This window comes from Strix uralensis, chromosome 20 (genome assembly GCF_047716275.1).
Source record: "Strix uralensis isolate ZFMK-TIS-50842 chromosome 20, bStrUra1, whole genome shotgun sequence".
Classification (NCBI taxonomy): Eukaryota; Metazoa; Chordata; class Aves; order Strigiformes; family Strigidae; genus Strix; species Strix uralensis.
Genome location: NC_133991.1, coordinates 4,939,851 through 4,966,392, shown reverse-complemented (window position 1 = coordinate 4,966,392; position 26,542 = coordinate 4,939,851). Strand labels below are relative to the sequence as shown.

The following is a 26,542-nucleotide window of genomic DNA, read 5'->3' as shown; positions in this document are numbered from 1 at the left end:
AGTAAATTATGGGGAAACTTCGTTCCTAAACAGTTGCTCTCAGCCCAATTTCATGGAAACTTTAACAACAAAACAAATACAAGACCTTAAAAAAAAAAAGCCCTTAAAAATAGAGATGAGGATAAAAGGAGACTGTGTCTAATTTTGTTAGCATTGTGGTCCTAATTTGTCGCTTCTGGTGACTTGAATTCCTCACAAATTGCTGGTTTGTCTGCAGATCTGTAATTCCCACATGCTGTAATTTTGCCCTTAGAAATGTTGGCCACTGGCAGCTCTCTCTTTCTGAACTGGAATTTTCGATGTTTTAAACTCCTCAGCATGGTCTTTTTCTGTTTAATCTAGGTGGAGACGCCTCTCAGGGAGGACTGCGGAGCTGCATATTGTGCTGTAATAGAAAGCCCTGAGAAGGCAGTGGTGATGAGCAGGGTGCTGGGGTGCAGAAGGTGCCTGCTGGATGTGCAAAGAAGGCTTTACACATCCAGCAGTGTAACTGGCCAGCAGAAAGATGTGCTGGAGAACCAGGCTGTACTCTCCTAGAACACTTCAAAATGTGAGATCACAGAAAAAATTCTGAGGTGTTTGCTATGCAAAATCCAAGAATCTCCCAAATAATGTGCTCTGCTCTTTAATTCATATCAGCTAGTGGAAGGGTCAGATATTGCTGTGAGCCTTTGGCTGGTCTGAAATCTCTAGCTAGATGCTTTGAGTTTCAGCTATCAGCCAGTCTCTCATTTTAGGCCATATGTTTAATTGTTATGTCATAAATGGAAATAATATATCATTTATTATAAAGTCTGAAAACTTGAAATGCTGAGATGAAAGATGGATCTGAGTTGCACTTTCATACGGTTTTCATCGTTTCAGTTGGGTTTCATATTGCTGTTTTTTTGTTGTCTATTTTTTTATTCAGGAGCCCTAAGAAATTAAACCTTATTCTTTGTTGTTTGCTTTTTACATCAATTTTATCCTCTGGGCATGCCCTGTTGTTATTATAACCGTTACTCTACTTGTAGCCTTAGTATGGATTTCTCCAGTAAGAGGACGTGACAAGTAAATGCAATTAACTGAACTATTCAGATCTTCAGGGGCTTATGATGTAACCTAACTATAGATGGAGGTCGGTCATGAAGTACAAAGATACTTTAAGCTCCAGATATTTTTACTTTTCTGCTCAGCTCTAAAATGTAGTGGAGTTTTGATGCTTACCAAAGTAGTCATGGATGCTTCTTAAATCTGAAATGCCTGGGGAAGGCTTTTTGGTTATACACGAATTATGTATTATTTCTATTTACAGTTAGGAACTGCAATTAAGGACACTGTTGTGTTGTGTTCTGTGCAGACGAGTAACAACGATGACTGTTGGGAGGATGGAGCTCTCTGCTCAGCACGTGGATCACCTGTGCTGTACCTGTAGGCACTAATTCCTTGACTAGCCTTTCCTTATGTATAACAAGGATCTCTGCTGCTGGCAGTCCTCAACCAGTGAGGCTGACCATTGTTATCTCTGCTTCTGAACAAATTGGGTACTATATTGTTTAATATGAAGCAAAAGACTGGGCCTAAGCAGTCTGCAGGGTGCATGTGTGGTGCAGCAGCAGTAACAGCGCTGCAGTGCGCTTCTGTGCAGTCCCCGGTACAGCGAGAAGGCAAAACCACATTCTGTAATTTTATGAAAGAGTGTGTAATTTAAGCAAAATCCTTTACTTGATAGGCTGCAACCATTTATTTTTCAAACGTGCTGTGAAATGTTAATAACGGGTTTGTATATAAATGTTTGATTGTGATGAAGGAATGTTTATTTTAGGTTGAAAAGTTTCAGAAAGGAAATTATATTCATATCTTGATCAAAGTTGATTAAAGTGAAGCTTATAAGGAAAATAGCTGGGCTGAAGTCTTTTCATGTTAGTGTGAATACAGAGCAGTTGCAGAGTGTTTATACTGTACAACTGAGATCAAGATTTTACTACTTTATTTTCCTGTGTTAGAAAGGATAAATGGAAGAAGGAACAGAGAGCTTAAGCTGGGTTTTGGACACTGCCATTAAGCATTGCAGTTTGTATTACCGCAGAGTCCTAAAGTCCAAGTCCCTGTGTTCTTTAGCCCTGCTGCATCCCTGTAAGTGGTGCTGGAAGCAGGACAGCAAAGAGAAGGAGGATAGGAAGGAGACTCAGTCACGTCAGGGGACTTCAGCAGGAGCACTTGAGAGATGCAGATGGCCCATGCTCCAGAAGGACCATCCTGCAGACCTGCTGATGCTCTTGGATAACTGGGCACAGCCTCTCTGGCTCTGCTTTCCCACCTAGCATAGCGAGACTGTCTAGCATAGAAGAACTTCTCAAAATAATCACTCACAGTGGTCCTGTAAGTTACTTGTTTATTATTAACATCAAAATGTCGGTGATGATGCTGATGTCTGCCTTGTGTTTGGAGACTGAGAACAGCAACTAGAAGAGGCCGATCCTGAAATGTCTTCTCAGAGAAACAAAGGTATCTTCCCATGTACCTGCTCTTGTTTTCAAGCTGCTAGAAAACCACCGATGCTCTCCTAGCTGCCTCTTGTTTGGCAAGGCTTTCCAGTGTGGCAAAGCACCATGCTCCTGCAAATGAATAGGCAGTTAATTTGTGAATGAGTTGACTTGCATACCTAATTTCCTTTCACACCTCTTGTTTGCAGCTGATGTTGGTGTGTATTAAAACATGGAGCTTCTTTCCCTGTGTTATGCTGAGCGTGAGTGAGCATGTGTGTGAAAGGGAGAAGGAGGCTAAGGGCTTTTAAGTAAAAATATGATGGATGGCATTTAAATACCTGTACTTTGACAGAAATTGATGATGTAATTCAGAGCACATCAATTCATATGAAGGACTTGGAGAGGAAATTGATGCAACTCAAAGCACTTTAGGAGGCTCTGGAACTAGTCTGTGTATAGCTGGAGCAATAAGGATTAGGACATGCTTCTGCTGAAATAACACGTTTGGTCATTTCTGAAGGCTTACTCAAATATTTGTAGGCAGTGGCATTGTTAATTTTTGTCCTATAAGGCAAATTAGTTACTGTTTTCTGCAGGGAGGAGAAAGTAAAGCAAAACCACACATTCCTCTTTACCTTCCAGGTGCTTTTGCTCCCCCTCTAACTGGCCATGGGCACACAAGTAGTTGCTGCAGGAGGTGATGTAGGGAGCAGCAGCAAGTGGGTCAGGGCAGGGAAGGGAGGTGGGAATAAGCAGCTGATAAGCAAGGTAGTGGGACACAGCTGATCAGCTAAGAAAGATAAAGTAATTAAATTTTTCTGGAGGTAAATAACTAGACAAATAATTTGTCCCTTATCAGGATAGATAGCCATAGTATTTTGGTAGCAAAGCAAAAGGCATTCTGGCTTTACAGGAGCAGAGCTTTTTCCACAGCAGTTATGTGAAAAAGAGGGCGTTGAGTTGGTCAGGATACCTGTCAGACTGACAGAAAAGATGCGTTGTTTTCTTTTGTCTCTCTGTTAACCTGTGGCCTTGTTGTCTTATGTCTGAGCAAGTTTTTTATATTAAGAATTATCATTGTTCTGTTTGCAAAAAATAAATGAAAGAGGATGGTGGTGTCTGATGGAAGCTTACACCTTACAGATATTAATTGCCACAATAATGAGCAGGCCTTTCAAGTTTGCTATGAAACTTCTTGGGTGTGATTGAGTTGTATTCTGGGTTTGGAGCATGTTTTTTTCTGTTTTGGGAGTTTTCTGCACAACCTTGGGGTTTTGAAGAGCTTAGTCTTAAATTTTGTAACTGCAGTAACAGCTGTTTTAAGGAGAGTGCCAAATATCGAAAGGGTAAACAAACGCACAGGAGATGGCAGTTCTTAAATTCTACTTCTTAAAAAGTTAGAACTGATTCTGTGTTTCTTTAAAAAGCTGCAGCATGAGGCAGAGTGTATGCTGTTGTCAGATGGGAAGCTAAAACAAGACAAATGTCCGCTTGTGATTCCCAAATGATTTGCCTTCTGTTGGAGCTTCTGTGAAGCTTCTGCTTTCCTTGCTGAAGTGGGGAGAAGGTTTCTCATGACTCCATCTACCTTTATTAGCCTCCTTCCTTCAGTCCTACTTCCAAGACCATAATCTTTAACCCGAAATGGCCCATTTCCCTAAAACTTGCTGTAAAAATAAGTACTTAAAAATTGTATATGCGTAAAGTTGATTAGAGAGTATGTAGTAGGGAATCAAGAAATCTTTTGCATATATGTTTAAATAGTTGTTGCAGTATGACTACCATTAGGTTTAGACTATTTTGTCGATGATGTTGCTCCACCATGGCAGAAATCCCACTCCAGCTGCGTATGTGAAGGGTGTAAATATCAGAACTAGCAATTTTCTTCAAGCATTTTCTTTGCATTTGAATGGAGCACAAAAAGAAAGGCATCTGATCTGACAAGCAAACCTGATGATGGCTCTAGGAAAACACTTTTTTGTTTTTGTTTTCAAAGCAATCTCTGCAGTTTTTCTCCACTTCTCTGTTGCACAATTTAGCCAAATGGAGATGTATTATGCCTCCAGCACACAGCAGGATCCTTATGTCTGTAGATGTTTTATGCAGTCTTTTCTTTTTGCAGTATCCTAGGGTGGTGTGCCTGAGGTGAATATTTTCCTTCTCACCCCCAAAAAGTGGTATTAATAACATAAAACTAGGAAATGACGCAAAAGGAAGGTAGGAGTAGGGTGGAATATGTATGCATTTGACAAATGTCTTTGTCATTTCTAACACCTGCATCTTCTAACATCTAACATTGCCAGTTGTCCCCAAATACCTGCAGTCTTCCTCTGGGCCCTTAGGGCATCAGAAGATAGGGAATAACAGTTTGTGGCCCCACCTACAAAGAGATGAATTTAACAGTATTCTCTGAAATTCCAGGTCATTTAAAATTAATTGCAAGAGGTTTCTCTGTCTCTGCCATTTCAGGTACCACACTGTATTTTCTTACCTGTAGCAGACACTTGATAGGAATCCAGCAACATAAAGAAAGAAATTTGAAGTCAGTTCAAGACTGGATAGGGTTATGTGTATATTCTTAAATAATGATCATAGCAAAATCAAGTTGCTGACTGTGTTTCTGAACAGAGAAGGAAAACCCACTATACTTGGGTTCAGTTTTAGACTGCATGGAGCAGTTCTCATTCCTCAGCATCAGTTCCATCACAAAGTGGGAGCAAAATGAGCAGGAGATGAAACCAAAATTAAATCTGTTGCATGGGAATTTGAGTTGACACGAAAGGCAAGTTTCTTAACTGAGGGAGAAGCAGTCCAGATATTCTAGCAGCAAAAGAAAAAAATTAAACTGATTTAGGGAACAATTTTTTTCTGAATATACATATATATCTATCTTACAGTCCTAGTAATTATAGCATTTTAGGATTTAGTTATACTTTCATGTAGAAATCTCCCTTGGTTAAAACTGTGCCTTGAGAAAAGGACAGATGGAAACTTTCCCAACTCAACTTCTGTAGTGAGTAAGTGGGTGACTGATCCTTCTGGCTATTAACAGTGATATATATTAGGAAGCTGCTAATTTTCCTTGTGTTAGCTACATGTCTTAGATTTCATGCAACACTGCAGCACTGTGATAGGTATTAAAAAGCAGTAGATACGTGATAGGAACTTCTCCAGCCATTTTTGTTCTCTGTCCAACTTTTCAAGAACAACCAGCTATGTGACAGTTCCTCAAAACTGCATCGGTTTCCTTGGGGATCAGCAGGTGCCTTCTAAGCATGCCTGGGGTATTTCAAGTGATGTGTTAAGAATCATTTCCTAGGCAGATTGGTGTTCCAGATTTATATACGTATTAGCACAAATGATTTTTCCACTCAATGATTTCTAGCTTTCTACACATTTTTGATCCTTTTGAAATTTAAGTCTGTGGTTGGGGACTGCAGGAGTCTGATGAAGTAGTATGAACAAGACTTTCAAGGTGATCTACTTCTGAGTTTTTGTTCCCTATTAATTACCGTTGTTGTAATGAACAGGTGCCTAGTATAGCGAGCAGAAGTAGCACGAAGCGCAGTTTTTCATGTTTCTAAAAAGTGCATGGCAGATAAAGCAAGCCTACTGGTTTGTTTCCTTTCTGAAACCACTTGCATGTGGTCCTTCCTCACTTCCACTTTCTCTTCAGTGCCAAATCAGGCAGAGCACAATGAGTGTACAGCTTTGCAGTTGTGCACGAATCTCTTTCAACTTGCCACAGAGAGAGGAAGAAATTGGACAACATAGATGGAATTCTCTTTTGTTTGATTTCCTTCCTCTCATTGCTGCTGTCATGAACACATGAAAATTACCTCTAGCAAAACACTTAAGCTGAGATGTAATCTGCCAAGGGAATTTGAGCATAGAGTACCTGCTTAAAATAACAATAAATTAGGCAGTTGGATGCCGTATTCTTAGTGCAGCTTTGAAAACCTCTGGCTTGAAGTATAATTACAAATCAATTTAAACAATGCCATTTATTTATACAAGCTTGCTATGAATCATGAATTGCATCTTTCTAAGTTAATGAAAAGATTAATTTTCTCTTGTTTTCATTTCCATCATGCCCCATACCTTGTGGGGAATAGCTTACAGAGTAAATGGCTTCTGGGACCCCATCTGAGAACCTTTCCAATGCGGAGGCTGGTGAGGAATGCTGCAGCTCCCTTGGTAAAGTGCGTACCTCCTGGGAACACCTGGCGTGCCTGTTCAGACCTGCACAGAGCTATCTGCTGGTGTTTGGGTGGCATTCATGTCTGGCAGCTGGACCGACTTGAAAGCGCCCTCACTAGCTTGGCATTTGCCTGTTTGAAAATAAAGTTCTTTGTGCTGTGGTAGCTCGCATATCTATCTTGTCAGGTCCTTGTGGATTTACCTACTGTCTGTATATGCTAAAACATGTTCAGTGGGGAGCTTTATCCGTACTATGGTGTGTTCTGCACTTCTATCCAGACCAAACTTCTGGTGGTTCAGCACTGAGGGACTGACAGAAGCAGTGGTCAGCGGGTGCTCTCCAGCCCAGCTTCCCGGCAAATGTCTTGCACACCGTGTGGGTATGGCATGCTTGTGCAAGATCTTGTCTGCTCTCCACCTGCAACGTGTACCCCCACAGCAGAATACTCGACAGGGAAATTTTATTCTGAGAATCGCTCTATCTGATAGCACCGATTTTGGTGCTCGGATTTTGCAGTACTTCCTGAATTCTCGTTTACTTTAAATTTACTGACCGCACAGGCACTTTGCAATACTTTTGTGAGTTACTTTCAATAATCAGAGAGCACTGAGGTTTTTTTCCCCTTTGCCTCAGACTGGCACTGCTGCTTTTTATTGCATCCCCTCTATGTTATGCAGTGTTCTAGTACGCATGCAACTAAGATGCGTTATTTTCTGCTCAACATCTAAATCAAGAATAAATGATCAAAAGGATTGACACGTGTCCTAAAAGAAGTACATTTCATACAAGTGACTGAAGTGCAGGACCAAAGAGTGTGGATTACTGTTCAGATTGAGGACTGAGTTGCTTTTCATTTTAAAATGAATCTTTTATTTTTCTTTTCTATTCAGTGAAAAAGCATGTTCACCCAACAGGCTCCTTCTTCAAAGGGCGCTCTGCCTCTTATGTTCGTACAAGTTCGGTGGCTAAGCATTTTCTTCCTGACCCTATCTCTTTGGCTGTTTAGATATTTCTGTGCAAAAGTAGGGTGAGTAGGGAAGAAAAGATAAATACTGTTTGCTTTATTTCAGTGATAGTCCCTTATGTGCAGCACCTGTGTCCAATCTCAATTATTTCTGAAGCTTGAACTGTTTTTCCACTTCATATATAAAAACATCCTGAGATAAGGATTGAGTGTTAGGGACTGTCTAGCCCAAAAGTCATATTTTACTGGCCAGCTATGAAACTTCAGGTTATTAAACACCATTGCAAGAAATTTTGCTAGGTCCATTTTTCACCAAAGTTGTGTGGTGTTTTAACTTACTAAAAGGCTGACAGTATTGATTAACAGAAGTGAGAGTGGCAACTGCCACGGGGTAATGCATGCATTTCTGAGTTTATAGATACAGTGGAGTGATGCTCTGTATAGAGAGGAAAAGCCCACTATGGCTGGCTTCAGATCCGTAATGCATGTAGCTGTTCTGAAACAGGAAGGTCACTCTGGAATAAAATGTGGCCACTATGACCAAAATAAAAGGACTTCAGCAATTCCAGTAAATGAAGACATGAATTGCAATGGCAGCAGTTTCTTTTAAACAGAGGGTATTTCGTCTTTTCTAGGTTATTCTTTATTCCCCTCACCCCTTACTGTTTTAATCCATTGACCAAATTTGGCCATACTCAAAGGAAGACTTTTCAAAGATACAATGCTGCTAGAGGTTTCATAGAAATTTGGAGCCAGTGAAATGAGGGAGTCCCTGTAACATGAGCTTAATGTTTATTAGATGTGAAGGAAACCACAAAGGCAAAATATTTTGAACATCGGCCACTGCTGAAGAAGCTTGGAGAATGATGTCTCAGGACATAAAGCTGTAGGACAACAGGGATCATTAGTTCTGCTTTTTGGAAATAACTTTTTGCTGTAAACTTGCTGTGAACTGGCTTGTGGGACCTTGCCAAACCTTTCTTTGAAAAAGATGTGGGCTTCTATGAGCTATGTGCTGTGGTTAGCTCTTGATCTTGTGATTAGCTGTCCTGACTCTGAGGTGCACCTGTCATTAAGGAATTAATGATCATTTCATGAGCAGCAACTGAACAAATTAGAGCCTTTTACTGTTTATAGTTGAGGGGGGAAACCCAAACTCCTTCTTTAGCTAGCTGTATTGAAGTGTCTCCTGAAACAAGGGGAGGCTGCGTCCTTTTTTTCTTCTACTGCGTTGTTAATTATCACAAATTAAAGTGTAGGTGACTTACTGACAGCAATTTTAAAAAAATCTGACTCTTGAGAAATGAAGGGTTCAATACCACCCTATTTTTTAAAAAACAGAAAACTTTCTGTGCAAGGTGAAGGAAAGGTTTTCCTATGTCCTGGAAAGAATGTACAATTATTCTTTTTTTTTTTTTCCCCCAGGTTCCTGTACTCATCTATTTTTTTAAGGAATTCATTACTGAATGCCCCAAGGCATAGTCCATGGAATTTGGTATTGCTTTGAAATTCACGCAATGAAGTTAATAGTTAGAACTGAATTTGTCACTGGATGATGTTGAATTAAAGTATGGCATCTAACACTTCTAACATGCTGCAGGAAGAACTAGGGTTCATCTTTGGCAAAGGAGGAAGCCTACTCCAGTGCACAGTAGTCCAGGCTGAGGCTTGGGGAAAAAGTTGGGAGCTTGAGTCTCTTTCTGAGCTGTGCTACTCAATTATACATGAGCTCAGATGTATCCCTGCATCTCTCACTATCCCCCCTTCCCCATATTTAAAACAGGTAATGCTTAGTACTTCCTAGATAAAAAGCACTGTAGAAAAGATGTTTTTGTTTGCACGTCTTGTTAAATTCCCAAGTGCTTGTTAATATAATTTCATTGCAACATTTCTCACTTGTGACTATGCTTACTATGAGGTGTTTATCCACAGGAAGTGTTTCCTTTTTTTCAATCCTTGTCTTTCCTTCAGAGTGGCAATAAATTTTTGCTTCCTTGTTTTGCCTTGCAACAGTTAAAACACAGGCAGACCCGTCAGCTTTGTCATATCACAGACGCCAGTTACTGTGAAATCAGACCTTTGATCAAAGGCCTTTATGTTTGCAGTATCAGAGGCTCAGCAGCCTTTATCACCTACCCACAACTTACAAATAAAGTTTGAATGTGGAAAGTGGTTAAAATGGGTCTGCTTTACCAACACAGAAATAAAAGCTGCCCTAAATCAAGAGACTGTCTCTCCTAATAACAGCAACAACAAAAATGTTCCTGTCTGTTTTTTATTTGGGATGCACATGTCTTATAATTAATTTTCCTTCTCCAAATTTCCCTTTCATCTGGGGCTCTTCTAAGGACTTCACAAGAACATAATAACCAAGCCCTACTCTATCTGTGACACACATGATTATTGTTATTATCTTCATTAGGCTAATGCAGGCTCTGAAATTCTGCATGATCAAATAACTTACCCAAGGTTAAATAGCGATGTAGTGTCAGGATTGGGAACAGAGCAGACCTGTCTCTTAAGCCTGGGTTGAATTCAGGTTTTGCTAACGTGGGTGTGTCATTTAGTGCATCGCTGTCGTGTTACGTAGCCCTTCGCATAGAGGTCCTGTGGCAATGCAGCTAGGCAAAAACCAAAAACGTTGCTGTGGAGGGTGTTTTAGCTTCAGAAATTGCTACCACTTGCACTGAATAAAACACTCTATAAATAAAACAGGGCAAGTCCTGTTTGTGCTGTGAGGATTTCCTGATATTGCTGTAGTCATGTGGCTACACCAATAACCCCTTCCAATTATAGAGAAGTCCTAGCTGACATACTTATTTTAGTGCACTCTGTTCTCATTGAAGTACACACCCTCATGCAGGTATAAGGTTTTACACACAGATTTTACTGCTGTATCAGCTGTGGAGCTATTGTAGAACACAGTAAATTCTTTAATAGGTCATATTTAAGAAGCTAGACTGATGTATTTAAACATCTCCTGTGATAACTCCAAAGCTGGTTTCTTTTCTCTTTTCCCTAATAGTGCTGTGGGTATGTCCTGGGTTCCTTAACAAGCTTTTGTGCCCCACACAGATCTTCTTTGGATACCTGTACTAATTAACTACGCAAAGCCGCTTGTCTTGTCAGCTAGATGAGTTTAAAGACACGTTGCTTAGAGTAAGTGTGTGCGTGTATGTGCACAGAGGAGGAGTATCGCGTTGCTTTGTGCTCAGGGAAAGATATTTTCTATCAGTGGGAGATGTTGGAATGGACAGTGACAGAAGGGCATTTCCACTCATACACGGATTAAAAACTGCCTGTGATTAGAGGACTGCAGTGGCTGCTTTAAATAGTTATGGAAGAAAACACAAGAGGGTTCCAGGAGCCTATGTTGGCAGAGTGCAGTAATATACCTGCAAGCCTCATCTGCAGGGAAAAACGTCTCCCTCAGGTCATGTGAGGATATGAAAAAAGCTCCTCTAAACACGACCTTTTGATTTATTTACATCATGTGTGTAGTAGGATTCTTGCATAGATCAATGAACCTGTGATGGGAGAGTTCCCCCAGCGCATATGAGAATGGGGAGAGGGAAGGAGGAAAGGAATATGCATTGGGTATGAGAAGCTGCTGTACGGAACATAGTGCCCTCCCGATCAGGAGATGGAGGAGGACACCCAGAAAGTCCTGGATATGGTGCTCTAGAGAGAACAGGGAAAACAGGTGAATGAAAGGGAGCAGTGTGCAAGGGTGGCCTTGGAGTAGCTCTACCCTCCTTTCTTTATGCAGGATGACGACTCACAAATCTTCTTGCCGTGTTCAGCAGCGGTGTCTCAGAGATGTTTAAAGCATATATTTAGCAGTAAGAGCCATTCTGGGATTACTAAAGTTAGGGTAGGTATTTTTATCCACAGCCAAAAATCTTTTTCATCTGGAAGTTAAAACAAGAAAATTTAGGTAGCTACTTGAAATAGTAGGGCTTTGGGGTTGTTTTTCAGATTTTCTGTCATCTTAGAAGTGGGCTGCAGCCCCAAGTTTGCATCGCAGTTTTACCCAGGTTTTAATCCATGGAGGATGTGATATAGGCAATTCCAGTGTTTCCTACTTTTGTACTTAAAGCCTCCTGATTCCATCCAGATCTAGGTCCCAGAGGGAGATCTGCGTAGTGGACGTTAACTAACATTGCAGAGCCACTTTTTAAAATCAGTGTGCATCTCAGCAGGAGCACTGAAGATGTGCTCATGTACCCCCATCCTGATGTGAAGTTGATTACCAGAACTCTTTATGAACCCAGGACCATGACAGTAGATATATTGGGATTTCACTGAGAAACTGGCAGCTCTGCACAGCAGAAACCTGCCTGGGAGGTGCCCAACATTCCCTGCCGGGCTGCTTTACCACCTGGTTGCTGTTCTGCAGGCCACTCAGCACAGCGTACCTCTGCATCTGACATCTCCCCTGCATTTTATCAAACATTCTTTGTAGTGAAAAAGAATAGAAAGCGCCTTACAATTACATACAAACATATCAGCATGCCCTGGACAGCTTGTGATGTTCCAAAATAGCTTCAAGGCATTGGTAAGCAGAAACAAAATACAAATGAGAAATGAGATGCTGTCACTTGGTCCAATCTGAGTGCATGTTTCTGCAGATTTGATAGAAATCTTCTTAACTGGAGAAATTAGCTGTCATCTGCTGTAAATCATCAGTCACTAATTACCCCAGTTCACTCATATCTCAGTCTTCTGTGTCACAAAAGTGTCTGTGGTTATAAAAGGGGAGGTAGTGGGTAAAAAGTCCTCACTCACTAGAGTCTGTGACATTAGAGAATACAGAAGCTTTCTTTTGTTAGTCTTCACAACCTTGGAATCTGCATTTTTTTATTTATCTCTAAATAATTTTTTTTAATTTAACATTTTGAATTGAATTTTATTATAGTGAAATGTGATCTCTTGACAGCCCCAGAGACATAGCTGCTTGTGTGTAGAAGCTACACCTGATAGCCCAGGCTTTTTGGTGGGCTTCATGTTCCCAGCCTGCCTGAAAATCTTGAGCCCAAGAGGGGCTGTGTCAGAAGGTAACAGTGCAAGTTCTCATGGTCTGTGTGAATGTGTCAGGCAACAAAGTGACCAGCTAGAGGTTATGCTTGCACAGAATGAGGTTGAGAACTGTTATCCTCATGTCATGCACACCATTAGTCCTCAGTTTAGTGCTGTTAAAATATTTGCATGTACTTTGGCTGGTTCCAAGCAAGTAATAATCCACCTATTTTCTAGATAAGGTGATACTGAGCATTCAGTAGGATATGGTAGTATGCTTCAAATGTATTTGGTTAAAATATAAGCAAGACAATGTAAAACTAAAGGCATCAAATTGATTCTGAGAACAAGAGCCTAATCATTATGTACTGTCTTGAGAAGAACTTGTAAATTACTCTTTCTGTTGTTGATTTTGTTTAGCCAGAAAACCATGAGAATAGAGCCGTGAAGTCCATAGCCACATCCGTACAAAACCAGCAAAAATCTCAAATATGTCTCCAAAAAGAGATTTGGTAGATTGTTGTTTTAATTTCCTTGCAATTTGTGGTTCATGCCAGTTTCCTGACTCATTGTCACTCCAGTATGGTGATACGCCAAGTTTTCCAATAAGGAAAACAAGGGAGTGGTGAGTCACTGGCTGAATTCATATGCACTTGATTTGCTCTATCATTATCTATACTGGTTTTATTTATTTTAATTAGTTCATATACAAAGTCTCTGAGATAAGTTTCATTGCATGAATTAGCTAGACTTGTTAGTCTTCTGTAAAGGTTAGAAAGCCAGAAGACAACTAGAGCTTTAGGTGGCAGACCCAATTTTTTCTGCCATAGCATATATAAAGAGAGTATGAACGGGGAGAGTCTCTGGATTTTCTAAGATTTCAGTAAGTGGGACAATAATGACCTTATTTTTTGAGGCTCTGCTGTTTGGTGTGAAAATCTGTTAAGGCTGCTGATTAGATCTGAAATGTCACGGTGAAGATTGTGTTCCATTCTGTGTTGGAGCAGAGGTGTTGAAGTGCAAAGTGTGCCTTGCTTGGTTTGTGTGAGTTAAAAAACTAGAAAGGGGGTCTGAACTGAGTCCTGAGATAGAGATCCTGGGTGTGGGAGAAAGGTCTGGCCCACTTCGTATGAAAACTGTTAATGATTTCTGTCATTTTAGATGACTAACATAAACCTTAGCTACTACTTATGTTTCTGTTTGTTGTTTAAAGTTGTAACAGCTTCTGATTTTTACTATTCCACATAAAGAAATCTTTCCAAGATTCAATGAATAAGTTTGGTTTCAAGTTCAGGTCTAGGTGCCAGTTCATTTTAGCTTGTCTTTTTAGCCAAATCCCGTCATTTATCCCTTAACTGAAGTTTTTCCTTGGCTTGTGGGAGTTGCAAGGCTGATCAAGGTAGGTACGGTGGGAGTCTCAAAGTGAGAGGAGGCAGAGGTGAAACTAAGGATCTTATTGTAGGGAGCTGTGTGATGGGGGTGGAAAGGAGAGTGAAGTGACACTGTAAGCTTAGTGTCAGATTTGACCCATGTCATTTTGCAGTTTTACCGGTGAGAGCTGTTGTTGCATTTGATCATAAATGGAAAATCTTGGACATTTTGAAGTTTATTTAAGCTCTTGGGCTCATGCTGGCCGAGTATCCAATGTTCCACATTTGACAAGGGCTTCCTTCTCAGCCATAGTCCTGGGAACAGGCCTACACTGTAATTAGGGAGATGAAATATTTGATTAGGGTGTGGTTTTGCCAGTGAGGCACCCAGCATTTGGCAGCCATGGTTACATTCAAATTCTTATTTGTTTTGTTTTGATTTTTTTTTTTTAATCTGAGCAGGACTAGCTGTCCTGTGCTGCCTTCCCTAGACGCCCTGACCTTGTGTTAATGATGCCTTGTGCTAATCGATTCTACACCTGATGAATTTTTTTATCTCCTCCTACTCTCACAGGCAATTTTGTGCTAAGACTTTGCATACAATATTACAGTGGAGTTTGAGCTATGTTAGAAGAACCGTCATTTATTACTACCTAGCCCCTGCCAGAGAGAGAGGGAGAAGTTGTTTTTTAATATATTTTCTTCTCCAAGCCATTGGTTAATTGCATTCCTTATTTTTTTTCCTAATGCGTAATTACTTGTTACATGCCATGCAGGTAAGCCAATAGCCTTTGGGAATGAATGAATAGCTCAGATACTTCCCCACTGATATTTTAATAATGATAAAAACATTGAATGGAAAAAGTGGGTGTGACAGGTGGTGCAAGTCACTGAGGGTAACACTGGGTTTTGATTCAGAATAGGGATGTCACTACAAAGCACACAGAAATTTCAATTTTGTTTCCCAAGCAGTAGCATGCTTGGCAGCGTACAGCACCTATCCTAATGAAAGCCCACTGAAAAGGCCACTCGGGGTACACAGCAAGTCCTCTTGTGTGCCAGAGCTACAGGTGTATGCCCTTGTGGGTTTGCTCTCCACTTCAAACACAGTCTTCTGAGACGAGCCTTCACCCCGTCACCTTTCTTCATGTGCAGGTAGTGGGAGGCTATCAGTGTCTGTGAAGGCTTTGAACTCACCTACTCTGGGTTTTGTTAGCAGATTTTTAAGCAGCTGTTTCGTGGCCTGTGAATTACTGCAGCGCTGGGCGCCCAGACCCTGGCTTATTCTGATCTTTGGCTCGAACTGCTGTGCTGGATTTCTCTCTTCACAGCGCTCTGCTTTATTACTCAGGGAAACCCCTTTCTAAATATGCCACTGTGGGTGTTGGCAGTTTCTTTTCAATGCTTTCTAGGTCACAAGTTTCTTGCGTGCCAGTGTGAGCAGATATTAGGAAACCCTTGTTGTGATTTGTCTAGTTGCTGGTTTGGTTTTGTTTGTTTCTTTTTAATCCTGCAAAACTATTTCAAAACCATAGACTATTTCACCAATGTGTATTGTCATGTCATGCAACAGTGGAAATCAGTTTTGCAGAAGGAAAGTCTGTGCGTATGTCCTAAGGAAGCTCCTGTCAACGTTTTCAAGAAAGATGTCACCACTCATTTATCAATACTTAAAGAGCAGGCCTGCTTCTTTTTGCGTGTAAGACAGGGAATGCTTTCATGGTGATCCAAAGAAGGTGGTACTGTGTTTTAGTTCTAGACTTGCTAGTTCTGGTAGCAGTGGGATTTTATCTTGAGGTACAAATACCAGCAGGGTACCATGGTGGTTTTCTGCAGCTGAGTATTTAAATAGAGTCCAAATTGTCAAGCTGGTGTTTAATAGCTAGTGGGTGGCTGAGCTGAAGCCAGCTTGTTTGAAGCTTAGGGATCCGTGTGTGAACTGCAGTCACACCTTAGGGTTGCAGTGAAGATACAATCACACAGGCCTCAGAATAAACTCCTCTCCACCTAATCTTTTCACGACTCTGAACAGACAGGTGTGTACACGACTCCTAAGCCTCCTTAACGCGTTATTTGAAGCAGGTAGAATAGGGCTGCAGGCATGAGGAAGAGCCTGATGGTGGAAGGTGGCTTGTGCCTTTAGGAGGCCAGGGCTTGGCTATCCCTGCTTAGTGACCCCCACCTGAGGGGGCTGGTCCTGGAAGAACCAGGGAGCACAGCTGGGGAAGGAAAACGCCTTTATGAGGAGGAGAGGAAGGTAGCAACAAGTAATGGAGGAAACAGAGTTGTCAGTACAGAGTCCGCTCTGGCTCTGTGGGAGCCAAGAGAGTGTGGGTTCTCCTCCACCTCCTTTAAGGCTTCCCCAGAGAGCGGTGCAGTGGGGCAGGAGAGGGGGTGCTGGGGGCACATGTGATTGCTGTCAGTGCCCAGCCTGCATCATCTGGAAAGTTGTGTGCTTGTTCCTTTAAAGCACCATCATTTCTCCCCATTAAAAGATAGCTTTAAAAATGCATGTGCTTTTGAGGTAAGTAGACAAGGGTGTTGCTGCACACAGACAGTGTTTAAAGAATGTGCATTGGCATTACTGATGCAAGGCTTGGTGAGCTGAAAACCTGTGCCTTTGTTTCTGTAGCTTTGTGCTCGGTGGCTAACTCTATATTTTGCACCTGCTTTGGAAGCAGTTTGAAATCGAATCATAATGTTTTGTTTTGGTGAGTGGAAAATGGGGCTCTCCCACGGAAGCTCTCATGTCTTTCTGCTTTGAAATTGTGATTTCACTGTGGCTTAGCTTATGAATAGTTTCTTAACATAGCGACTCTTTATTCATATATACAGGTAGCAGTGGTTAGGTGAGGAGCCCACTTTTAAATATAAAGGACAACCAATGCACTCTGCACACTAGATCTGCTGTGGACTAGTTCTGTAAGTCACGGTTACCACAAAAACCATTTGTATTAAGATGACCTTCTGTTTTGAGTATCTTTTTACCCATATCAGATGACCCTCCAGTCTTGCAACTTTTGTTTTGTTGTAGCTCTGGTCAGTAACGCAGAGTCTATCCAGGCAAGCAGCTTGCCTCATGTGTCATCAGTACCACCTACCTCCCTGTTTGAAGCCTAAACCATGTGCCTCCAGGAAAATTTGCCTTTCGCAAGGTATTTCCCCTAAATCAGAGATAACTTAGGCCATTAAATGTGTACCTGCATTCCAAAAGGCTCAGAATCAGGTCTTTTATATTCACTGTTTGTGAAGTGGCCATTAAAGAATGGGAGGCAAGAGGATGATGGATCCTGCACTAGATCCTAGAAGCCCTCTGACACTGTAGGTGGATGTCAGCCATGTTCCTCTTCCCCATTTACTTGGCATTCCCTCCCTATCTAACACTTCATGCCCAAAGACATTTTATCCTCCAAATTGCTCTTAAAAGTCCTCTTCATGCCCAGTGTCCGCAAAAATCTGATAACTGCCTTGGTGCCTTTGTCAGGTACTTAGGTGCCAGCGTGGCAGGCCTAGTAAAGTAACCTAGATAGGGCTGAAGTAACTAGTAATTCCTCTGTCTGGGTTCCCAGTAAGTCCTGTCTCTGTGCCTGTCTTGATCAGTTCTCCTGGCTAGGTGCAGCCTGTGTTTCATCTCATTGAATTCCAAGATCTACATCAGCATTAATAGTGTCTGGTTCAGCTGGTAAGATACTTTGGAAGGTTGGCACCATATTTCCTGTATGTTTGTTCAGTCCTGAGAATGCCAAGTGTGTTTAAGAAATAATAGGTGATAGCACTAACGTGTGCCATGTAATCATAAAGACCTCCCAGATGGCCTTCAGGCCTGCTGAGAGACTGTCTCAGGAAGAATGGTGCCTGTTAGCTGCTCATGGTTATTTTGAGATCCTCCTGGGATGTAGGTATGAACTTTAATCCAAGAAAAGCCTTGTCAGCCACATGTGGCGGCTTCCCTTTCATGGATTGCATCAGGTGTTGTGAGGCACCTGGGAGCACATCTCCACAAGCAACATGATCATTGTCTGGAGCTTGGCTCCAGCTGTCCCTGCCGTCCCATCATCTAGAAGCAGAAGGGAAAGTCAAAAGCTCTATCATTTCTGTCATTTTACTGTATTCTCTCCCCTGGTCTATCATTGCTTAATTGTATCCCTAAATCTTATTAAAATTTGGGGTGAGTCATTGTTATGGTGAGGTGGAAACAGAGCTGAGCAAATTTAAGAGAGGAGGAGTGTCTTCCCATGTGAGTGTGCTGAGCAGGAAAACTCCCACAGCAGAGAGAAACTCCTATCACTTCATAGATGCATTGCATCATCTGCTTGCTGCTGCCTCTAATTTAATGCTCTAAATCCCATATCAAAACACCTGTAGTCCAAATAGAATACAAAATAGACTTGAAGTAGGAAATTCATGCCAATTAGACATGCAGATCCCTCTTAATCATCTGAAACCTTCCAAGCTCACACAGGACTTATAATTGTGGTTCTGTGTTGTACTGTCCACAGAACCCACTTCCTTCTCCACCACCAGAATGAAGTTGTAGGCTTAATCCAAGGTAGCTGCACTTCAGTGTCCTAAAAGTATTTCATTTATGGCTACGGTAGTTCAAGCTTGTAAAACACGTTATGTGTTTCCACGATCTCTTGTGGAAAAAAACACTGTAGAACTATAAAGCCATTGTCACTGGGCAGATAATTTCTTTGTAATGAACTAGAAGACCTCCTCTGCTTTACTGTATAGGCACCATTATAATCCCTTGCACTTGCTGTTCTGGTTTCTGATGCAAATCCAAAAAAATCTTCTTTCTGACTCTGCTTTCCATCACATCCCAGGCTCCTGCTCCTTGTAACTTTTGGTGGTTTAGTGGACCTCTTTGGCATTCTGGCCTGACTGGGAATATGTTGCTGTAGGCAGGGCAGGCACCTTTCAGGGTGGTGGAGGGAGCTCTGGACGCGTGTGTATGTTCCGTTGTGGGATTAGGAGCACAGAGTCCTGGTAGTTGAGACTGGAAGGTACCTGTGGAGATAGTCTGGTCCAACCCTCCCACTCAGAGGATCTGCCTCCTCAGACAGTTTTAATAAGGCAGGGCTACAGCTCTTAATGTCCCTTTTCCCATCACTGACTCAGTCCCTTTGGTATCCTGTGGCAGGACAGTAGGTTGTGCTGGTTTGCTTTTTGTACAGGTGAGATTCTGTTACTGGCTTGCTCTTGACCCTTGTGCACCCGCTAGTTTAGGAGGTATGAATCTTGCTTGGTGATCACCTCAGCTCAGAGGTTTCTACCATGAAACCAACATCAGGGTAGTCTGTCTGCGCAAGCTTCAGAATAAGTTTTTTCATCAGCTGCCATCCTAACTAGAGTGCTGGGAGCAGTACAGTTGCAGTGTCCCTGGTTTAGTATCTTACTGCTTTGTTTTTCTTTGCAGCCTTTAGGTAATATACTTGTAGCCTGCTTCACAGAGTTTATTTGATTTTTAAAACGTAAATCTATCATCATGTCAGTGGGATTTGAAGCCCCATCCTGAAAGAAAGGTGGGTGCAAAACTTAGCCCTTTGTTACTGAAATAAAAGAAGCTGCAAGTTGATGGGCTGAACAGGGACATGGCATCCACCAGGAAACCATTTGCCCATGGATCAGGAGGTGAATGGGCATCACTTTGAGCAGCTGGTGATGTACCTGCTCAGATTAAGTCTTTTATTGAATGCATCTGTAAAAGAAAGGAGAGCTTGGATCCCTCTGACTTGGCTTCTCCAGCTGGAGTGTTGTAAGTATGCAAGTCATCTAAGCCACAGAGGGTTTTGCTAGGCAAATGCAAAATTTATTTTTGTTCATCAGATATTACCTAAATAGTGATATCTCAGTTATTAATGGAGCAAATGAGGGAAGGACAGGCAAGAAATGCCAAAGCACTTTGAAAATGGAGGTAAATCTGCCATCCAAGAGGAACCTAAGAACTACCTGTTGGAACCACAGTAGACAGGAATGCTCCAAAGAAAAAGAAAGGCAGGGGAAAACTGCCAGGCTGGATGTAATCAGGCACTTAATATTTCAGAAAATTACAGAATCAGAGCATAATTGAGGTTGGAAGCAATCTCTTGAGATCACCTAGTCCAAGCCTGCTGCTAAAAGTGGGCTCAACCAGAGCAGGTTCTCAGGACTGTGTCCTACTGGGTTTTGAGCATCTCCAGGTATGGGGAATCCACAACCTCACTGAGCCACCTGTTCCAATGTTTGACCACTCTTCCAGTAAAAATATTTCTTCTAGTGTTTAAATGGAATTTCCTGTATTTCAGTTTGTGCACTTTGTCTCATTTCACTTGGCACCAGAGCCTGGCTCTGTCTTCTTTACTCCCTCTCCTATCAGGTATTGACATGCATTGATAAGATTCACACCCGTCCCCACCCCAAGCCTTCTCTGCTCAGGGCTAAACACTGATAGAATATGGGAGTAGGGGGTCGTTGTAGGAGGTAAGAGGTTGAACTAGTGTTACTGGGCAGATATTGGTTGCTGAATGCTGCCTGAGTAAATGATGATGTACCAGTAATATGAAATAGGATAAATGAAGTTTCTTACTTTTTCCTTCCTTTTTTGTATCTTTTTTTCCTTTAGTACCTTTAATTTATGTCTGTTTTCTTGACATTGTTCCAGATGTCTGCTGGGAATAGTTATCTCTGGGTCTTTTATCTCTGTGTTTGTCATTTAGTGTGATCCTGACAGTCCCAAAAGATAAGATATATGGTGAGTGAGTTCAGGTTGGTGCTTAGCTGATTCCTGTGACCTACAGTGATGAGCAGAATCACTTTGGATAAAGCCTTGGATCAAATTTATAACTGGAGGTGAACTTTTATAGGTGTTCAGTATAGTTGGAGAGTGGTGTTTCTTGTTTTTTAAAAAAGAAACTTGCATATCCTCAGTTTTGGGGAAGACAGTAGCCTAAATAAGGAAGTTCCAGATATTAAGAGAGCAACTGTCTCTGTTCCAGACCCAAGAAGTTGGAGTACAGTTTGTTTAGACCATAGACAAACTTTCAAGCGTATGGATCTGTACCTGACACAACTGGACCATCTACAGCTTGGCAAATGTGTGTCCCCCAAGATGAATTATAAAAGCTCTCTTGTGGGTTTTCCCTGTGGCTAGATTACAAAAGCATGCCTGTTCACACATACCTGACATTACATGCATTGGTATGTTTGATACCCAAGTGCTAAATCTAGCTGAATATGTAAATACTACAAAACCTGTTAATTTTGCTTATGCCAACTAATATATTGGGGGTTCAGGGAAGAGAGGAGGTTGATTCTGGTTTTGCTTGTAGTTGCTTTAAAGCTAAGTATTTGGTCACTTACCCACCTTTACTAAGCTATTTTAAATTTATTTTCTACATTTGTTTTGGAAATGAGAACCCCCTCAGAACTAGATAAATGTGAAAACATTCATCATTGCTCCTATCAATGTGTCATATCTCCTCCCAACAGAGGTTTGTTAAAACTTGTCTTGGATTCAATTTGTCTGTCTTGTCAAACCATTTGAATCACCTAAGGCACAGAATCGGTTTCCTTATTTTTCTGTAAAATAACAGAAGTAAGGGATCTGGATTCTGCAGAAAACAAACAAAAAGAAAACGCTGATCTTATTTAAGTAGAAAGGAAAGACCAGTTTCTCATGCATGAGGATTTCATTCCCAAACTCTTTGCGTGATGTTATATCTACCTACCTCTGCTGTTATTGTAGTAGCCTGAAATTATTGAGTGTGCATGTATAGAAGAGCAGCCAGTGTGCAAACTTTAGAAGTTATGTGTCTAAACTACTGGAATTTGAAGCTTTTCTGATGCTTCACAAAAGGTTTGAGTTGTATGCTTTTAAAACGCTGAAGGCACTGAATTTTTTCTGTCTGTTTTTCTTGCAGGTGTGTTACTAGACATCCAGCAGCACTTTGGAGTCAAAGACAGTGGGGCTGGCTTATTACAGACAGGTAAGAGTATTTGTTTTCTCTCTGGTTTTTGTAACCTTCCTCTTCTCAGAAGGGTGCTTTCAGGTTTCTTCAGTTATGGCCCTTGGGCACATTGGCTGTGAAATATACTCTTACTAGGAAGACGAGTGAACATGAGGGTTGTTTTGGTTTTGATTTGCTGGTGGGCAGGAGATCAGGGCTCAGAATGACTTGAGGGTAGAATGGGCCAAAAGTAAACAAACTTAATGACATTATTTAGGGCAACAAAATTCAAATAAGAGATGGCTACTTCCCCTACATCAGAAAACTCATGATAAACCAACAGCAGGATCCTGTTGTTCTCACTTCTCTTAACTCTTGGTAATAAGTGTGATGTATGATGCCCTGGATGTGCTCTACAGAGAATCTGCTGAATGTACAGTAATTGGGAGTACAGTGTGGCATGAAAATGTAAAACTCATCAGGACAAGTACCTGAGGATGCAAACTGCAGGAAAGGCTAACAATCACTGCATTCATGGTAACTCATGGATTAACAATATCCCTGTGATTTTGGTATTGTAGCTTCAGACATTTCTCTCCTTGTGTTTAAGGAAGGAGGATTACTGCATTGTGATGTAGCAGACGTTTTAATGTTGCAGACATCTGCAGACAGAGCTGTACAACCCCAGGACAAATCCAGCTTTTCTGGCCTCTAGTCTTGAGGCGGTTTAGAGGAGTGCCTTTGTCAATGGGCTGGATTTGATGACATTGAGTAGCAGTCTCATGTAGCTATGACAGCACATTTGATCTTTATGGAGAGTTGAAAGGACTAGCCAGAGAGCATAAGCAGTATTTTAAGGGGAGAGACAGTCTGGTTTGGAAACTTCCTACAGAATTGTTAGTTGGAGTCAGAGATTTGTGGTGCTGTGGTTGTCTTGTCACTGTCATCTGTCTGAGGGAACCACACTGGAACAATTATCTCTTTGAAAAAAATTAGAATTCAATTAGGATTAGAAATAGTGTGCCAGAAAGACATTTTTTTCCATGCTTTTTTTCTTATTCTACCACAGTGGATACCAAATGCCTGTCAGGAGCTTGTCCATGAAACTGTAGCCGATAATAAACTGTATAAAATCATTCATCCTTTGTTATCACACCAGAGGTGAGAATGTTCTGGAGCTCTGTCATTTGGCCTTTGATTTCAAACTATGTGAACCACTGCAGTATCTCCTCCTTTTTATTTTCTGCAACCCATGGCACATCACGGTCCTCATCTGTGATTACAGCTTCTTGGTAATGTTGCAATACACACAATTAATAGCAGTTTGTATTAGGGCTTTAAAAATGCTCTCCTTGTGGGACGACAGAGTTCGGCTAAGCTGATGTGTGCAGCACATGTCCAGAACAGAAGGCCTGAGCTTTACAAGTGTTACTGATTACAGGTAGCATCAGTCAGTTATGCCCAAAGTGGCACTGGTTGTCCATCAGGCTCTATTCCACAGCAAATATTTGTATTTATTTATTGTACTCAGAGGAACAGGTCCTCAATATATCATTAGACTCGAAGTGCCTTCAAGAAAATATTCTGGTTGAAAACGACATTTGCCAAAGCATATATTTAATCTTCATTCCCCTCAGTGGATGAAATTCTTCTGCAGATGATTTACTGACAGCAAGTAAGAGCTAATCTCCAACAGGCCATTTCATTTGTTAATTGCAAGAAATGTTATTTATTTCTCTAGCAAACGTACAAGGCATCTGAAAATGGTGTCACTGAGATACTGCAAGATTGCTGCTGAATGTGTCATGAGTTTTGTAACTGATAACTGTTGCTTTAAGAAAAGCAACATTTTTCTCTTGTTTTTTTGCTGATCTGAAAACTGAGGGCTTGACTTTGCCCCTGCAATATAGATAATAATGTATTAATCACAGTGCCATTACAGGAAGAGAGTTCTCTCAAAATAAAACACCATTTCCCGTAAGTAAGAGTAGGGACACGTAACTGAAAACTTATTAAATGTATTACTTCAGCTTAACAAGTTTCTGTGTTGGCAGCTGGCCTATGGCCCATGTACCCTTAACCCTGGTGAAATAAAACACGCTGGCCTAAGCCACCATAAACAACACTACTTTTAATCTTTTGCCTGTTCTCTAAGTCTGACCTCTCTAGATGTGCAAATTGGGAAAAATGGATGCAGAGTGTAAAAGCAGTTGACCAAGATTGCAGAGGAAGCCTGTAGTAGAGCTGGGACCAGGACTGATGTCTCCCAGACCTCTACCTTGACCTTGAACAGTTCCTTTGCAAGCAGAGAGACAGAAATATCATTTTATTCCCAAGAGATGGTCCTGCTAACTAATTGAGTGATGTGAGACGAAAGACTGCTCATCCCAAATATGTCCTCTGAATAAAGAGTGGATTAGTCCTCAGGTTGTTAATCCTGCATCTAAATGAGTCCTAAATTAATTTACAATGTTAATGCGAGGGAGTGAAATGTAGTATTCACTGGCAGTTCATATCACTCATCAAATAGGCTTTAAAAAATAATAAAGAAAATCCTTTTAACTAAGAAACAAGGCTGCACACAGCTTTAGGAAGAGATGGTACTGAAAACTCAAACAGCAAGGGGAAAAGAAATCCACCAAAGGCAATGTATGTCCCTGCATTCATACCATAACCCATTCTTTGCAGACCCAGCCAATCTCATAGCACTCTCACTCCAAACATTCAAAAGCCAATTCATACACTCTCAGCTTCTGCTGCTCTCTCTCTCGAAAGCAAAGGTGAGTGGTTTCTTAGGAATTGCAAAGACAGGATTTGAATTTTTGTCGTCTTCTATATTAATCCCAAGATACAAGCTGCTCTTTGCCTAGGAGATATAATGAAAACTGGTTAGAGGGGCACTGTAACTCCTTGTACAGAAAAATCACAGGGACATTCCAGCCTCATCCATAATGGAAAGAAGCAGAACGTGGTAGTCTCTGCAGCAAGGATCCTGTGACAGCAAAGGACACGCTGACAGATGGATCACAATTTGCCTCTTGCCCAGTAGCGTTGTAGAGTAACAGGCATATGACTATGTTGATTCCAGAGCCTCAGTTATCTCTTGATGATGCTCTAATTCTGTGCCCATCTTCCCTTTTAAAGCACTACATACACACTTATATAAATATTAGTTAGGTTCACTTAACTGTCCTACAGGTCTGCATCCAGGCTTTCTTGTGCTTTTCATTTCTTAGTGGTTGCTTTTCCCAGCTGGAGAAGGGATAATCCTGGCTGATCTCAAAAGGTGATAGAGCATCTTCTTGCCTACTTGAGCTGTACAGCTGTAGTCAGTCAATACACTTGTAAGCCAAACTATACAAAAAGTCTTTCCTATGTGCAAAGTTAGGTAGGAGCAGCAATTTAGACTCACCAAAACTAAAGGCCCCTAAAAACTGAGAAGACAGACAACTGGATTTGTAGACCTGCTTCTAAATAGTGTTATCCTTCCGTATATACTTAGACCACAGGAATGGTGCCCCAGTGTTGTAGTCTGGTTTTCACCAGATTTTTTCCCCTTCTTTCTTCAATTTTTGTGCTCTGTTGCTCTGTCTGCTTTCCTTGCCCTTCGATTTATTTTACTTTTGTGTCTCTTGCCAGTGTCTGCTTAGTACTACAGAGCTCTAATAATAATAGTGCCTGGCTCTCAATGCAGTTTGTCTTCTGTAGATCTCAGGATGTTTTATATAGGAAGGGATAATGAGACTTGCTCTTTTCTACAGATGGGGAAACCAAGAAAGCCAGATGGGAGAAATGACCTGCCCAAAGTCACACAGCGGGTCTGAGGCAGAGTCAGGATGAGAACTGCCATCCAGTTCCTGAACACACAGCATTCAACTAGGTTAATGCTTAGACCCAGAGATTTGGTCCTTGTTAATGGGCACCTTAATCTTCTAGCCTAGGCAGCTCAAGCTCAGGGGAAGGCACATGAAGCAGTGGGGACTTCTGCAAGTGGAAACTGTGAGGCATGAAATGGAGGGTATGGCAAGAATTCTGTTGAAACACAGAGGGGAAAAGTGTCTGTTTGCAGAAAGAGCATAGGGATGTCATTAGAGGAAATCCTGGTAACCAAAAGTTTATACCATAAGGTCAGAAGCAAGGAAGTGTAAGGAAGTGGAGAGATCTGCAAGGACACATTAAAGGTGAATAATCATAGATAACTGGGGCTCTGAAAGAACTTGTCTCTTCTCACGTGGAGAGATGGGCATTCTCCCAAACGCCTTTCAGCCTCTAGTTTCCCAGGAAGCCTAGCAATGCCAGGTACTTTCTTAAGTATTGTGGGCTCATTTTTCCTGTAAGGGTCAATTCCAACTGAAATCTCTGTTTGTTTGAAAAGTGAAACCTTTACCTACCTGAGTTCCCCTGTCTCTTGAGCCAACCTAGTGTAACCTCGTACTAGATTGCAACCTTGCAAATATGTTAGCAACTCTGGTGTGCTGTGATTGTACCAAGCGAGCTATAAGCATGTGCAGTGAGTAGGGACTTGAGATAGTGGGGTGCAATGATGGGATAAATCAGACTTGCTAAATTGTTTTTTCTTTCAACTCCCTTTG

The 26,542-nt window shown here is 41.4% G+C and overlaps 1 protein-coding gene across 2 annotated transcripts in view; it reads left to right on the top strand.

Annotated features, from left to right (window-relative positions):
• LOC141952631 (sphingosine-1-phosphate transporter SPNS2-like) overlaps positions 1 to 26,542 on the top strand; it is a 139,346-nt gene that overhangs the window by 14,545 nt on the left and 98,259 nt on the right. For both annotated transcript variants that reach the window (XM_074890308.1, XM_074890306.1), the window contains exon 2: positions 21,924 to 21,989. In XM_074890308.1, the coding sequence (XP_074746409.1) occupies positions 21,924 to 21,989 (66 nt within the window). The remainder of the gene's footprint in view (positions 1 to 21,923; positions 21,990 to 26,542) is intronic.